The sequence below is a fragment of the Rhodamnia argentea genome, chromosome 7 (genome assembly GCF_020921035.1).
Source record: "Rhodamnia argentea isolate NSW1041297 chromosome 7, ASM2092103v1, whole genome shotgun sequence".
NCBI lineage: Eukaryota > Viridiplantae > Streptophyta > Magnoliopsida > Myrtales > Myrtaceae > Rhodamnia > Rhodamnia argentea.
Window position 1 is genome coordinate 24,325,109 of NC_063156.1, and position 16,205 is coordinate 24,341,313.

General features: G+C 40.9%; 3 protein-coding genes across 9 annotated transcripts; 1 reads left to right on the forward strand and 2 right to left on the reverse strand.

Moving 5' to 3' along the window:
* The first annotated feature begins 1,443 nt into the window (after positions 1-1,443).
* LOC115734612 (probable aquaporin TIP3-2) lies at positions 1,444-3,499 on the forward strand. The gene is made up of 3 exons (XM_030665458.2): positions 1,444-1,589; positions 2,038-2,297; positions 2,884-3,499. The coding sequence occupies exons 1-3, from the start codon at positions 1,451-1,453 to the stop codon at positions 3,271-3,273; spliced, it is 789 nt and encodes a 262-aa protein (XP_030521318.1). The 5' UTR covers positions 1,444-1,450; the 3' UTR covers positions 3,274-3,499.
* Positions 3,500-3,555: 56 nt separating this feature from the next.
* Positions 3,556-8,076, reverse strand: LOC115734608 (acyl-carrier-protein phosphodiesterase PptH-like). The gene is given in 9 exon segments (XM_048282739.1): positions 3,556-3,599; positions 3,805-3,912; positions 3,914-4,064; positions 4,209-4,385; positions 5,258-5,421; positions 5,839-5,892; positions 6,002-6,121; positions 6,938-7,350; positions 7,784-8,076. Coding segments are annotated over 7 exon segments (1,125 nt in total). The 5' UTR covers positions 7,337-7,350; positions 7,784-8,076; the 3' UTR covers positions 3,556-3,599; positions 3,805-3,852.
* A 1,728-nt stretch (positions 8,077-9,804) lies between these two features.
* Positions 9,805-14,820, reverse strand: LOC115734609. 7 transcript variants are annotated; one of them, XM_048282887.1, is made up of 7 exons: positions 13,921-14,820; positions 12,732-12,903; positions 11,609-11,826; positions 11,208-11,445; positions 10,968-11,053; positions 10,691-10,782; positions 9,805-10,287 (listed from the first exon to the last, which is right to left on the reverse strand). In XM_048282887.1, the coding sequence occupies exons 3-7, from the start codon at positions 11,776-11,778 to the stop codon at positions 10,025-10,027; spliced, it is 849 nt and encodes a 282-aa protein (XP_048138844.1). In that variant the 5' UTR covers positions 11,779-11,826; positions 12,732-12,903; positions 13,921-14,820; the 3' UTR covers positions 9,805-10,024. The 7 variants fall into 7 exon arrangements, with proteins under 7 accessions (XP_048138844.1, XP_030521315.1, XP_048138845.1 ...); XM_030665455.2 differs by lacking the exon at positions 12,732-12,903 and having other exon boundaries at positions 13,921-14,819; XM_048282888.1 differs by lacking the exons at positions 12,732-12,903; positions 13,921-14,820 and adding an exon at positions 13,090-13,210.
* Between the last annotated feature and the right edge of the window lie 1,385 nt (positions 14,821-16,205).

A 16,205-nucleotide genomic window follows, 5' to 3' on the forward strand; every position in this document is an offset into this window, starting at 1 on the left:
GCCCGACCCGGTCAGGTGTCTGGCGGCCCGCCCATTAAACAATCTCAGTTTGGGATTGAGCCCACCCATTTTCGGAAAAGACGGTGAGAAGATCCGCACGCTGAGGGGAGGTTGCTACTTGTTAAAATTGTTTGATAAGAACATATTAATTCTAAATAATCCATGTGATTTTCTAACATTTCCTAATTCTCTTGCTTTGTTGTTCCACAAAAGTCTGAAAAAATTGTCCAAAAAGTCCCAAGTCCGTTGCACTTTCGCTAATTGAATCCTAAAATTTTTAAATTGTCAATTTAGTCGAAAACATTTTCACGTTTTGCCGATTGAATCCATCTAGCCAATTTTTGCTGGAGATTGCTAATGTGGACACCTCGTCCAATCAGACGAGGCGCGATGTTCGGCCGAGGGAAAATAGGAAGAAAGAAAAGAAGTAGAGAAGGAAAATAGAAGAAAATAAAAAAATAAAAAAATTGTTAAAATATTAGGAAAATTGTCAGTGTGCAACATAGGACGGCCAGCGTCTACTTCGGTGATTTCTAATCAAAATTGGCCTAATGGACTCAATTGTATAAATATGAAAATATTTAGAACTAAATTGGCAAAATTTAAAAAACAAATGGGACTCAATTAATAAAAGTACAATAGATTTATGGCTCTTTGGACAATTTTTCTAAAAAATCTCGAGAGCTCTTGCGAATGTTTGGATGAGACTGGTCGTGGTCCTGCTCTTAAATATACAATGGTACATTGTACAAGAAGCATCATGATACCCGCCACACTTTTACAAATGTACCTTTTCATTTCCACGTTCAAACCACACTAATTCTACCGGCAAGACCAAATTCAAAATCTCGATCATCACCTCCATAAATTGACATAATTAATTAGAGCGCCCCTAAATTTGCAGCATAGAACATAAACATTGCCCATTCAAATCTCGCAAACGACATACAAACGATCTAAATCGATGTTGCTTGCACAGACCAAGTCTTGCACTCTAGCCGTTCGTGGGATTTGCAAGATAGTTTCCACAAATCTCTAAAGTGATCGGACCTTAGGCTACTAGTACCGTACCTTAGTCATTATTTGTCAAGTCCCACCAATTTTATCTTTGCGAGGGGGCGAGACTTTGGAACTCCTCATGAAGTAAGCAAAAAACAGAAAAAGGATAGAGATAGAGATGGGAAAGGGAGGGAGGGTTTCAGCACAGCAGCCAAGCTCTCAACGTGGCAACTCCATTGCAAAGAAGTTCAACAAGTGTCCCACATGACTCCAAGCCGAACACCACCCTCCAGTTCTCGCCCCATGCAAAACACCCCTCTCTCTTCCCCAACCTTCCATCTTTCATCTTCCCATCTTGCTCGCCTTCTCCATCGCTTCGATTCTTCACAAACGCCCTCAGAACGCTTGGCTAAGTCCTTCCTTCTCGAGCGGCTAGTTGGGCGGACTCGAAATGCCGGCTCCGGCTCGTGCGTACGTGTTCGGGAGGGCCGACGAGGCGACCCACCCGGACTCCATGAGGGCCACCTTGGCCGAGCTCCTCTCCACCTTCATCTTCGTCTTCGCCGGCGAGGGCTCGGCTCTCGCTCTCGGTATACCGATTTCTTCCCCCATGTCCTCTTTTTCCTTTTCGTCGCTATCGTACGAGTTGAGACTTGTCTTGTGAGTGCATGGTTTTGATATTTAATGCTCTTTTATCTTAGTCCTTGGACCATAATAGATGGCTGTGTGAAATGGGTTTTACATAAACAAGGCGGTCTTGAGGATCGAACTTCGATATGTCGATTTTGATGATCAACCATTTTATGTGTGTGATTGATCTTTCGAACATCGAATTTTCGCTATACCCCGCTACCGGAGCACTCGTTTTCGATCGAAGTTTCGCATGTGATTACACGAACCGCACTGCTTGAAAGTTCATCCCATCTATTTACAAAAGTTCAAGCTCTTATTTTTCTTTTTACTGTATTAGAATGTGAAGATTAAACGATACATGCAAACCAAGTTAAAAATCATCCAAATATATGCAACGTTTTGTAGGAAAAATGTACCCGGCAGATACTGGTGTAACTAGACCAGCATCTTCGCTGATAGCCATTGCGCTTGCACACGGGCTAGCGCTGTTCGCGGCGGTCGCGTCGAGCATTAACATCTCGGGAGGCCACGTGAATCCTGCGGTCACTCTTGGCGCCCTCACCGGAGGGAGGATCTCGTTTATCCGAGCCATATACTATTGGGTGGCTCAGCTCTTGGGTGCCATACTTGCCTCACTCGTGTTGAGGCTCGTAACTGCCGGAATGGTAAACACTTGCATCTCTTGAGTTCAAATTGCTCTTCCTTTTGTAGAGATAGGTCTAGTTTCTATTGCGCATAAATATTAACCTTGAAATTTGAAGCTGTATATCATATGATTTGACATTTGTCATCAGCTCATTTCTTCATTAATCATTAGTGAAATGCTTTGCTCAACTTGGATTGACTGGTGAAATTGAAACACTGTTTCAGACACTGTTCAAGGTAGTAACAAGCTCAACATATGACCCCAGTTGCTATTGTTGCTACTTCAACTCTAAGCGCTCAAAAACTAGTGATTGACTCTCGTGATGTGTCTTGTTATTTCTCACGAGTGATCTTAAGTAATGGGTCAATCCAAATCGGTGTTGTGTTAGATTTTCGCTTGTTCTGCTTTGAAATGCTATGTGCATATAATGTTATCCTCCATGTTATCTCAGTTAGTCCTGAGCTGTCAATACTCATACATGAGGACAACGAATTTAGGAAATGGTTGAACCATTTCCACTCAAAAAACACTTTGATTTTTGTGTCACTGGGCATTTTCCTTTCTTCTTGGGACAACTGTATCAATTTCTGTTAGTACTTTTGCAGAGACCAGTTGGATTCATCCTTGGAGCAGGGGTTCCAGAAGTGGATGGGCTGCTCCTGGAAATAGTGATGACATTCGGGCTGGTCTACACTGTATATTCGACGGCGATCGACCCCAGGAGGGGCACCCTGGGAATCATAGCCCCACTTGTCATCGGTCTGATTGTCGCAGCGAACATCCTCGTGGGCGAGCCATTCGACGGGGCGTGCATGAACCCGGCCCTTGCGTTCGGACCGGCCCTGGTCGGGTGGAGGTGGAGGCACCACTGGATCTACTGGATCGGCCCGCTCATCGGAGGAGCTCTTGCGGGGTTGATATACGAGTACCTGGTGATACCGACCGAGGCGCCACTTCACACTCTCCACCAGCCCTTGGCTCCGGAGGACTACTAGCCAAGTCATGTCGGTTCAGTTTAGTTTTGCCTTATGCCTGTTGCTGCTGGGGTTTAAATCTATTGCATCGTAACCTTTCTCTTCTGTGAACTTTGTCCGTGCGTAATGTCATAAAGCCACCGTCTCTCCACTCTGAATTTCAGTGCATTTTGCTATTGAACTCCTGTAGTTATGTGAAATAAAAGTTTACCGAGGAATGTCAAATAGGATATGAGTTTGGTGAAAACCTCTCTTTGGTCTTTGGTTTCGATTTCCAAATCCTTCCAAGTGTCTCAATCAGAGTTCATGAATGCTTCATTGTATGATCATGTCACCTCGCAAGATCTATCCATCATTATCAAGATACAATCAGCAGAAATGGCAAAGCGAAAATCACAATACTACCTGTTGATCTTGTTTCACCAAACTAAAATCACAACACTACTTGGTGATCTTCTTTGAGCTACATTGCCTAATCTACGCTTAAAGGTGGCAACAAGAGAAAACAACATACGAATGGAGCTAAGATCAGTACTTCCAAATTTGTACCTTTGATTGTACCAGAGAAAATGCTGGTGACACCAAGTAATCATGTGGTATCTATTCTTTGGCTGTAGAATCTGGCAACCCAGGGTGCAAGTTCAGTGTTCCGGGGTTGTCGAGGGTTTACAGAGTAGTAATCTGACCAGTAACATGGTGAGAGCCTCTCGGCAAACTCGCCGTCGGAGTAGATGCAGAAGGGTAGCCAATTCTCGCCGCCGTTCATCCTTCTCTTCCGTTCTCTTGGGTAAGCCAGAGGCGCCTGCACATATCTACATAATACGGTAAAACTCAGTAAGCCACATCAATCATGAATGCAACGTTAGACTGCACTTTGATACCACAAATGGTCACTTGAACTTGAAGTGATTGCGAAAGCGTCACCGCTAGATCATGGCAGAACAAGACAATCGTACCTGATTCCGTCGAGCACGGCGTCCCAGCAGAAATGGGTATGGCCAAAGACATGGCAAGCTGAACCACTAACCTTGGCCCCATGTATGGATCTTAAGCGAGCCTCGAGGCAATCAGAACCGATAATTTTGGGTAGATTTGGGTAAAACAACATCCTTTTTTCTGGGCACAACTCTTGTCTGGCAATATGGCAATGAGCATAATTGGCCATCAATCCATGTTATACTAAGGAGAAGAGCACATAGACCAACCAAAGGATTTGAAAAACAGATACCACGGGTCACTTGGATATATTTTGCAAGACCTTGCAATGGTTTTAAATTAATGACCCCACTCATGAGAGTAAATGAGACACAGCTACATTTGACCGAAGAAAGCGAAAAATTGAACTGCCTTTACAATTCTCGGACACTTTTGAGAAGTAAACTACATAAATGCACAGACAAGTCCACAAACTCTGCAGTCAAGTTCACTCCTGTAACTGTATTATCAGGGGCTGCAATGCACATTGCTCTTGTTTAAGCAAGTACCATAAACGTATTCGAGAAAGTGGTGACGCAATTGGGGAGCTGGACAGTACTTTTATGGTTCTAAAAATAACATTATATACGAACATGGGCTTTATACTGTTCGACAAGTTCCTACAATTTTCACGAAGCCATTAAGTTGCTCCTCCATCAATGATGCCAGAAAGGGGAATGATTTTCAGTAAGAGCTGACCGAAGATATGAAGTTACATGACTTCAAAATCATCACCTTTTGAGGCTTTGACAAACACACGTGGCCTTTGGCTAATCTACACTTAGGGCACAATTCAAACGTCACAACTCAAAAGGATGGTACAAAACAACCAAATTGATTTCCAGAACTGAAATTTACAAGTGCTCTGATCAAAATAAACAAAGCAAACTGACCTAGGCAGAGTGACGGGGACAGCTAAGCAGGCTTCCAATAAGGATGGAATTAAGACAATATTGCTACTACAGGGAAAAAAACTAAAATTGGATTAAAAAAACTAAATAGGAATTTGGTTTGCGAGGAAATTAATTACCTAGGAACAAAGTGAGAAAATGTGATGATCTGCTCGCATGTCTTCTTGACATCTTCCATTGCATCCGTATTATGTTCATTCAGCGCATCAAAGTAAGAAGCTAGGGAAGTATCTTTGTTTGAAAGCTCCTCTGGCCACTTGCATGCATGATAGTCTTTACATGCCTGCACGAGGAAAAACAATTTTTTTCAGTATTTGCGCAGCTAATACCGATATGACTAACAAATGCAAACCATCAAAATCTAAAAATAGAGAAGATTCAAGTACAACATAGTATATAATTATATACTAATTGATGGCTATCAATATGCACACTGTAGTGCAAACTGAGTAGATTTTTTAGAGCTCGATTAGTTTTCTTGCAGCACTTTTGGAGTTGGACAGTGATAGATATCATGTTCAAGAGCATATATGGTGATAAAATTGATATTGCAGGTTCAAATCCTAACAAGCATCAATAAAATATCAGAGATAAATTACTCTGTCTGAAATTTATCCATAATTGATCAGTAAATACTGTAGCTTACTGTCATAAGTGAAGCTCTTAAAAATTCTTAAAAGGATAAAGGAAAGTGAATCACCATCTCCAAAGGAGGGATGCGGAAACTGGTTATGTCTTCCTCTCTGTCAAAGCTCTAAAAGGAACCATAACTCTTCGTTATATGAAGGCAGGAAAAACCAAAAAATTATCAGATAAAGTGTTCTGCAACAATCTCTCAGACACAATGAAAATCACTCAGTCACCTCATGATACCAAGAGAATAAAGGAATGATTCCCAAGCTGCCTATGACCATTGGATCGGTCTTTACACCAAGTCTTTGACATGCATCGAGTAGTTTCTCCAGTTTTTCCAAAGAACCAAACTGTATATCATTTCCGCATAGTCAGATCATATGACGTTTAATTTGCTTTTATAAGAAGAAGAGATTGTTAGAACTTGTGGGTTGGAAGACTAGATTAATTATGACAGAGGTCACTAACTGGAAATATGCGGTTACATCAAGCCAAGGCAAAGGATGAATACGCCAATTCTCATTACAAACCATACCAAAGAGACAGTTGTTTTTCCAACTTGAGGGTTAAGCATGTGATCAAAATCCATATGCCATACGCCATACGCCTTCAGATATTATCGTATCCAATGACGTAACATGAAGAGGTACATTTCATATGAAATGATAAAGCTTGGGTAGCATGAATCTAACAATTTAAGTTTTAAGAATATTAGCAGGCTTCTCTCCATTTCTCTTAGTCAGCTTGGCAACGGAGGAAAGAAGCCACATCAACAATGTGTCCATGCAGGGGCAAAACAAGACTCCTTTGAGTAACAGAAAATTTATTTTGATTCTCCACATTCCAAAGGTGCAGATTGAAAGGAAAAGCAAAACACGGTGAATGTCATTAATCATTTAAGGATTTTGAGGTGTATGGAGATAGCCAGCATTCTCTAAAGCGCTAGCAATCAAGTTTTAGACTAAGAAAAAGGCAACAACAATATCATCTATTTCCTACATCATCTGAGGACCGTATATTAACAAGTTATACACGAGGATCGAGTATAACACTAACAGCAATCACACACTTTGCCACAGTACTCCACGGATTCAAAAAGGAGATGTAGGAACTCCAACTGTGACTCAGTGAACATAGAAACACAAAGGAAAATAGAAGTCACTCACGTCATTTTCTGACTCTCTACGGCACCAAAGATCATGATTTCCTGGCACGTAAAAGACATGCTCGAATCTCTCCTTCAAGAGAGACATCGTTAGGACAAAGTTGTTATATGTTTCTGCCACATCGCCGGCAACAAGAAGCACGTCTCTCTTGTGTTTGACAGTTGACAAGCATTCAACCCATTTCATGTTCTCCGAGTAGTCCGTATGCAAATCCGAGAGCACAAAAACACGTAAACAAGCATCATCTCCATTTAGGGAAGGTAAAATATCCGGCCTCCTAGTGCAACCCCTCTTCCACATCTTTCCAAATTTTCTCGAAGGGATGCAATGGGAAAGAGAGCTCAAAGAGCGCGGGGTCTGAGGTAAGCTCATATAAGAGGAGGCTAACCTCAGAACCATTGTAATCCCTTGATCTACAATGAGGGAAGGAGCAGCCACCCATTATCAATACATCAATCACTCGATCAAAGGCGTGAAATTTGTGCAAGATTTTAGTCTGCTTTATCATCCAATGAACTTTTGTGCAACTGTATCATCATCCAGCAATCACACAGCGCATGCATTTTCACACTTTCGACTGGTTTAGCCATCAAGAAACCCAGTAATGGATTCGAGATAATCATCATTTTCAGCTCACAAAGAACTGTCAAATGTAAACATCACCGTTGCACAGAAATTGGAAGAGAGAAAAAGAATCACTGATTTCCATGCACAAGGAAATTTTCTGACAAGTGAACTCTACTGTGAAAGAAGACTAATTCCTCAACTGCTAAAGAATATTCAACAGCGACCCAGAAATAGATCCAGAATTGCATTAAAAGATCGCTGTTAACTCGGGGCAAGTACCTGGGTGTTGGAATGAATGGGACGAAGAAGACGAGAGACCAAAAATCAAGAATCCTCGGTCGGGTCGTTGGTTAGTTAATCTGCAATGTCCGATTCAAGCCACCCTTTTGATCATGTCGTTGACCTGGAAAGAAGTCATTCCTAGATTCTCCCCTTTTCAAGAATGAAAAGGGAACGTCTTTCAATGAAAGGAGCGCAATCTCACCAACCCAGAATTGCAATTTCGATTTATGGCAAAAGAAATGCAACGAAGAAAAAGAAAGTAGGAATCTTTATCTGTCATGCCTCTTCTATTTGAGCTTTTCTGCACTTTCGCCCCCTAAGAACTTTGGTAGGATTACCCTCTTATCGGACAGCAGCCATAACTCTGCACACATGTCTCCACCTCTTAGTGCGGTTTTGGGATTTTCCTGTGGCAAATCTTTTGTTCATTAAAAATGACCCAAATAATCCATCGAGTTTGACTTAATGTGCAATATGATTCGAAAACTTTAGATTTATTTAATGTGATCTCCGAACTTTAGCCCAATATTCATGATGATCCCCGAACTTTTAACTTGTTCAATATAGTTCATAAACTTTTGATACATATTCAATTTAGCCATTGAACTCTATAAAAATATTCATTATTGTCTTGATCTTAAACTAATGGAAAGATTACATTGAGTATAGGGATTAGATTGAACACGTACAAAAAAATCGATGATCAAATTGATCAAATTAAAAGTTCGGAGACCATATTGAGCATTATGCTAAAGTTCAAAAGCCACATTGGACAAATTTAAATTTAAGAGACTACATTGCATAATGGGCCAAAATTCAGAGACTGTTTATCGCAATTGCTAAATTCGCTAATTAGCATTCATCTCCTTCAATAATAAGGGGACTAAACAAACCAATATTTTAAGGGGTAAGCAAATTGGGTGAAAACCACACTGGAGTTTGAGCTAAATCTCTCCCTCCCTTCCCCCTTTTCTTAAGCTGTTTGGATTTCCTATTTCCTTTTCTTGCTTTCTTTCAATTTGTGATTTTTTTCTTCCGATTTAATCTAGATCCGAAAGCTTTTTTCTCTCATTTTTTTAGAATATTTCTATCCCGTCTAATTTAGATTTTGGGTTTTCTGAGTGTATGTTTTTTGGATTTTGCTCTCCTTGGATTTCGTTTTTGACCAAATCCAATTTCAAAGGAGATTAGAGGAGTTTCGTGAAGATTTCTCTCACACAAATGTCAAACATGTGCTTGTTCAAACATTTTTACTCTATTTGGTGATGGTGTTGGAAACGTTAAACCTAAGCGCGCACGATCGTAGTAATAGATGAAGTTCTTGGTGTGTGCTAATTAATGAAGACAGATTCAATGATCGAACAAAGATTATAGCGTGAAGAAATCATAGATGCGATCTTTGAATATGTGACCATAATCTTATCCAAATGATTTTTTTTGTCATCTAAAACTTGTTTTGTTGTGTAGTTGTCTGGAATTTATTTTGATTTGAACTAAAATATTTCTCTCTTATAATTTGAGAAAGTGAATGAAATGAAATGTTGTTTTTGAAAAAAAAAAAAAACTGGATAAAAACATTTGAGAGTGCAACTCAAAGGAAAGTTCATGGCAAAACAGTCTACTCTGCGGTCTTTAATTGCCATTTCCCCTTCAAGAATGTCCTTTTAACGCAGCAACACTAGAAATCGACAGAACACGTCACAATGTTTCTCATGCATTAATTCTTTCCAAGTGCAAACAATCCAAGAGCTTTTCAAGACATCAACGAGTGACCTTTTTCAATTACAATAAACCCTTGAACATAGAGCATCATCTGCAACACCTCAAGTTCGAATGTACATGCCTGCGCTTCGCACCCCCGCGAAGCAGTAAAAGAAAAACGAAACTGGAAAAACGCATGAGATCTAAAGAAAAAAATCCTGCAATGAGAACACCACCATAAGTACCTCACCTTAAATTCCCTGGTACATGAACATTAGACAAACTCTCTGTGTCCACCACACTCCACAGCAAGCTCCTCTCCAACAAAACTTCCTAGACCAAAGCCATCACATAGATTAGCAACAGAGCACGGAACTGTTTCCTCCGGTTCACGGTGCAACCACAACTTGGGGAGCTCTCTGCTGCATCTTCCGAGTCGCGGAATCAGGTGGGGGTGGTGCTGGAGGGCTCTACTCGACAAGAATGGAGAAAAGCCGGTTGGGGGAAAAAAAAAAAAGCTGCTTTACAAAAACAAGTTTATACAATAGAGTCGCGGCTGAAGAAGTTCAAGTCATGATGGTAAATGTTGAGCTGCTTCACCCAGGAATGCGCCGCGTTGTGGAGGTGGGTGAACTTGAGATGCTCGTACGTGCCTGGTTTCGCCCAGAGGTCGCCTCGCATCTTGTACGTAGCCAACCCAAACGGACTAATCGGAATTTGGTCAGAACCGACCCCCTTCAGTTTACTGTCCATGTAAAGAGGATGGCATTCATCGTCCTCATAAAAATCATCAGTACAATCTGTGAAATCGCAGAAGAAACAGCACAACATCAGTGGTGGACATCGCACGCAGAAGCTAACAGTTTACCGAATCAACAGAGTTCTTACCACTATATGATTCAGGAGGAAAAAAAAATGAGAACCATTTTTGTCACTAGAAATGCAAACATGACCCATTTCGATTTCGAAATGTCTACTAAAGCATCACATTTATACAGGAGTCAATCAAAATTTTGTAAGGATGCTGCTAGTTAAGTGGACAATGCACGAGCCTTGGAGAACACCTGTTATTGTTTTCTTTATACAATAAACCAAAGCAGAGATTGAATGAAATAGTCCATTACATCTTACGCACAATTTTCGGCAAATAAATAACGTTATAAATTTGTCCATCAGGCAAAAAAGCCATGGTGAGTCGTGTACCTAGGAATGATGAGGACAATGTGTGATAAGTCAGAAAGCAAGTCAGCAAGTCCTTATTGTTGCTGCTGCTTGGAATATGGTAAATTGGATACCTGTCAAGACAAAGCATTCATTTAAATTCCATAATCGAAATAACAGAAAAGGCTCGAATGACTAAACATTAGTTTGGAAAGAACATTCATGACATCGAGCATTCCTTGGTTAAGGTACCATGATGAATCTGCATAAACTACCTATGATTGGCCAAGAATATGAAAAGAAATGCCGTGAAACTTACCAAGCTACAGCCATCCAGCTTGCGGGAGATATATCCATGCTTCTAAGAGTTGTCAGTGCCTGATGATCTTTTGTTAATTCGGTTATCTGAGTCAGATAGTAGAACCACAGTTTCAGTCAATGAACAAGATCTTGCACTGCTAAGTTATGACTAAACAACTCTTCTGCTCATCAACGAGGGATTGGAGGAAGCTGATATAAGAAAGTGTCTTCATCAACGTGACCAGTCAAAGAGGATCACCTTATTCGACAAAGGAATTCTCCAGTTAGGAGAACATGCCTCGAAGTACTCCAAGTAGATGGAGCCATTATCCCTCATTGGCCATGAAACTGGCTGGTCCGAGCTCGAATCTTCGGAGATGCTATCCCAAGTCTTGCTCGAATTGTTGCTTAGGGACCTTGATAGCTTATCGCTGCCACTATCATCACTCCACGAGTCGCTTTCAAATTCCACTGCGACATTTCCCTCCGCTTTGGTCCTGCGACCGAATAAAGGAAACCCGAATAAATCAAGTACTATAAGTAACCAACACGTTAGTATGCTGCAGCTAAAACAATATAACTGGATGAAATAGGACAAAAAAGGAGATAAAAAAAGGAAGGAAGAATGAATGAAATGAGTAAAAAAAGAATCGGAAGTACCTGGTGGAAACAATGGAGCGGTTAGTGTAAATTTGGATTGCCGAGAGATAGGGCACATAATATTGCTTAACTGTCTGTCCATTACTTAACACAACTTTAGTACTGACACCAAATGCGCTCCATTCTTCGTAGCTGTGCCAAAGATCATGCAGCTCAAAGTATTCGATCATTTCCTTACCAGCAGGTTGCCATAGATGGTTGATATCGTGAATGTGGCTCTGCAGGTATTTCACGTAAACTATGGTAAGGTGATGGTTGATGTCAACAATGCATCTCTCTAGTATTTCATGATAACAAAATTCAGATAAACATGGACAATTAGCCAGACATTTTCAGGATCCCAACTTAACGAATACGAGTTACCAAGATGACTTTTTGAGTCCACATTGTGACTCTGAGAAAAAAAAAAACAGCAGCATCAATTCCCTGAGCCTGTTGGACTGAGGTTTTCTTTCCAAGTCCTAGAATTTAAGAAGAGTCGAGGGCGAGATGGAAAGGTAACGCCCAGTAGCAGAATAGTTAAAAGCAAAGGCAGATCTTTCCGTTCTCCACGGGTGGTAGGATTACCAATAACAGAAACATTGGTCTAAGCAAACAATGATCTGGTAAAAGGCAATTTCCCCATGCAGTCAACCAGATCACAATTAACAGTTATGACGGATCCTACATCTGCCCAACAATGGCATGCAGACCAGCCTAAAACTTCGAAAGATGCTGAGAAGTTTTAAGATTTTCATATTGTGTCCTTGCACCTAAGAAACACATTCCTTTCCATCTAGAAGGGATTGTCACCTAATCATAAAGACTAAGATATTATGTTTCTAGATATGGAATGATTGAATCTCTTAAATGTAAATTCAGAGTATGAAGAAGTCAAACATCAAAAGGAGCACTGAGTCAGAGAGAGAGAGCGCCATGAGTTTACACGTCATGTGTGTCTAACGTACGTTCGCCATAAGCGCTCCCCTTACCCACATCATTGTCATCGTCCAAGAAGTTGATTCTTACACAATGTTCTTGCATGACAATGTTGAAAATCGACCGGTAACGCATGCAATACCAAAAAGCATGAGATGATCATACAGATTGTAGCTTTCCCGAGGGTTGGACATGCTGATCTTACATGTTCTGCCTCGCAGGTCAGTCATAAATATGTGGATTTGGTACTTATACATACACGTTGGATGAGTGACGTGTGTGCTTGAACTGAATTGTGTAACCGAATTCTTCCACATATCAATAATCTAATTTGCAGTGCGTAATAATTCATACCAGCAGTGGATCTACTAAAATTGCTAAACCAAATTAAGCATTTTTAATATGCCAAAACCAATTTAGTTAAAAAAAAATTGCACATGATCCTTGCCAAACCAGTGTAACACTAGGCAAGTTCAATTAAAGGTGCTAAGACAATTAAATTAGGCATCTTGCAAGCATTTAATTAGGATAAAAAAATGGATCCGAAAGTTCTCTAAAAGTATCTACAATATATGCACTCATCACAGGCATAAGCAAACGAAGTCAGTGGAATTCTAGCCCTTCTCAAGTGGGGCATACATTGGTATGACTACGAGATGCAGCAGAGCAGAGCACATAAACAACACTGAAATTTTTCCCAAGATAAGAGGGTAAAAATGTACCGAGAAAGGCCTTACCAAAAAAAAAATGTACCGAGAAAGGAATATCCTCAGCACCTAGAGAATATTATCAACTAAAATTTAAGAAATGTAAGGACTTTCTCGGCCCAAAGAGGTCGACGCTAGGGACCATGCAAGGCCCACTCTTTACCAGATTATCTATCCATCTCTTCTGACCTTGACACTTTGAATGTCCACATCATGAGCACATATCAATTTATTTTTTAATCTTAATTGACCGCGATGATTGGATCAAGATTTGCAGATACAGTAACTTTATCTTGTATCTAATTCCACATTAGATTAATCAAACGGGGGTTAATTGCTAAATAGACTGAATTTCGCCAGATTCACCAGCTAAAATCCCAACAACCTTCTACGATTTCATGAACCCAGAAGAGTTCATCATCTTTGCAGCCAAAATGAAGGCAAAATTTGAGAAAAAAGAAACAGGAAGATCTGATTTCATCCAAATATCAGCAGATGAGAAGATTAGGGAGGAACAAAAAGGAAAAGAAAAGAACGCTCGTTTCAGAGGGATACCCACGTTCAGAAAAGAAAAATCAAGCAAAAGAATCAGAAACAGGGAAAAACAGAGACTGTTCTCGTCAGAATCATAACTAAACACGGCAAAAGAAGGGGGGGGGAAGGGGGGCGAGGGAACTGAAAAATTACCCGGGAAGCTGTTCTTGAAGGAACGATTGGCGTGACCGAGTCAAGAAAGCATTGCAGATTACGCTGACTACAACCTCTTGAAAACGCCATCGAAGCTTCCGAATCTAAGTCCCCCCCTCAAACGCCCAACACGAAGACCGAAGGCGGTCACTCCGACGGAACTCGACAGAGGCAAAAGCAGGAGCTGAGAGAATCAGAGGAACTGACGACTTCGACACGCACCCAAATGACTTTTCACCATCGTGCTGGTCCCGAAAAAGGCATGTGCTTCAACAAGCTAGAAAATAAAGGAAAGGGATACCTTCCATATTTGCAGAAGCACAAAAAGTCATGCTATCCGAAAACAGGGGCACCCCGAAGAGGGAAATTAAAGAAGATATCGGGAATCAAGGAGGGGGCCGAGGATCACAGAAAGACGCACACTTCATCTACAGAATGTCGAGAGGAGCCGTGAATAATCCCCCCCACGCAGAGTCCTATAAATACAGAGCCATCGCAAGCATCAATGATGTGTCTCGTAATGGGGAGCGATAACACATATCTGAATTTATTAATCGCCCGGATCAGTTAATGGAAGCAGAGGAGGGAGCTGAAGTGAAACGCTTTGATGCTGACTAAGCACATAGGGAGAGAGAGAGAGAGAGAGATGAATCTACGAGAAACGGATGAGGGGAAAAAAGCGGTGGGCTTTTCAAGGCTTTGGATTTTATAAAAATCGGATCTTTGGTTACGTTATGCGTGCTCTCTGCATATTTATGCAGCGAATTGAGGGAGAAAGTGAGATAAAGGAGAAGAGAACGGTGTCGGAGCCGTGAGAGTTCGCTTCGCCGCGTGTTGCGGGAGGCAGTGTGAGCCCCCCAGAGGAGAAAGAGCTTTCTTTCGTCGTATCTCTTTTTTTTTTCTTTCTTTTTTGTCGGCGTCATGTCTGTTTTTTGGGTTTCGATATTAGTGCTCTCAAAGGGGTTTTTCAGCAAAAACCAGACCGCTAACTCGTGACCCAAGAAAAAAAAAAACAAAACTTTTGCACGAGGACAATTTTGGTCGCATTAGCGTCAAAAACGACGTGGTCCTGCTCGTTCTCAAAGAGAGACCAATGTCGTTTGATGCGACTTCGGGTTTATCCTCGATGCCATTCCGGTGCAGCGTTTGAGAGTTGGGGTCAAATCGTCGGGGGGGAAAGTTGACGCCTTTTCCCTTTTGTGGAAAAACCCTACTGTGTGATAAAAGCCGTGGTGGTAAACACCGGCTTCTTCAAATCGAGATGGCATAGCTTGTTTGATACAAAATCATCTGCTTTGTCATCGGATGTGTCGTCTGTCTATCGGAGGTTTCTTGAGTGCTATCGTTTTCTCATGTCAAATACGGATCCGATCGATAGTTTGAGAACCCTCTCGATTCCGAGTATTAGACCCCGATAATCGATTGACGGACTCGAAAAAGAACCTCACAAGAAAAGCTCCGTCCGACTAAAGTCATGTGTAGCCCGAAATCGAGCATTCGATTTTTCTAGGAACCGGTTATGGTAATTAAATTAAACTTGACGAATGAGTCTTTTTTTTTTTCTGTGTCGAACCGAGGTGATGAGTTGACTCGTTATATAATCGAGCAGTTCAAAACCTAATACCGTATAAAGATTACTCTACAGAAAAAGTGATTTATGAAATCATGAGACAAACAATCTCAACCAAAAAAGATCATGGGTGTACTTTGTAAAACCGGTCCTCAATATTTCCTACTTTATGAAATCACTTGACAAACAATCTCCAATAAAATAAGATCGCAAGTGTGCTTCGTAAAAGCGATCTCAAAACCGAATCGTATATGAATATTCGGGAAAAATTCATCACGATCAATTTTCCTAAATTAATTTCTCAAAAGGAAAACTTCCCGCTTTTTGAAATCACGTGTTAGATAATCTCGATAGAATAAGATCGCACGTGCACTTTGTAAAATCGATCTTAAAATAGGATCGCGTATGAATATTCGAGGAAAAGTCATCACGTCAATTTTCATAAACTAATCTTTCGAATGGAATATTTCCGAATGAAATCACGTGACAAACAACCTCAATGAAATAAGATCGCACGTGTGCTTTGTAAAATCGAAGTTTATACCGAACCGTATATGAATATTCGAGGAAAAGTCGTCACGTCATTTTTTGTAAACTAATTTCTCTAAAAAAAAAGGATATTTCCCCTTTGGCTTGCGCACGAGGGTAATTTTGTCAATTCACTTTCCTATTTGGCCCTATCCCCGTAATCGAGACGCACGTGTCGAATTCACTT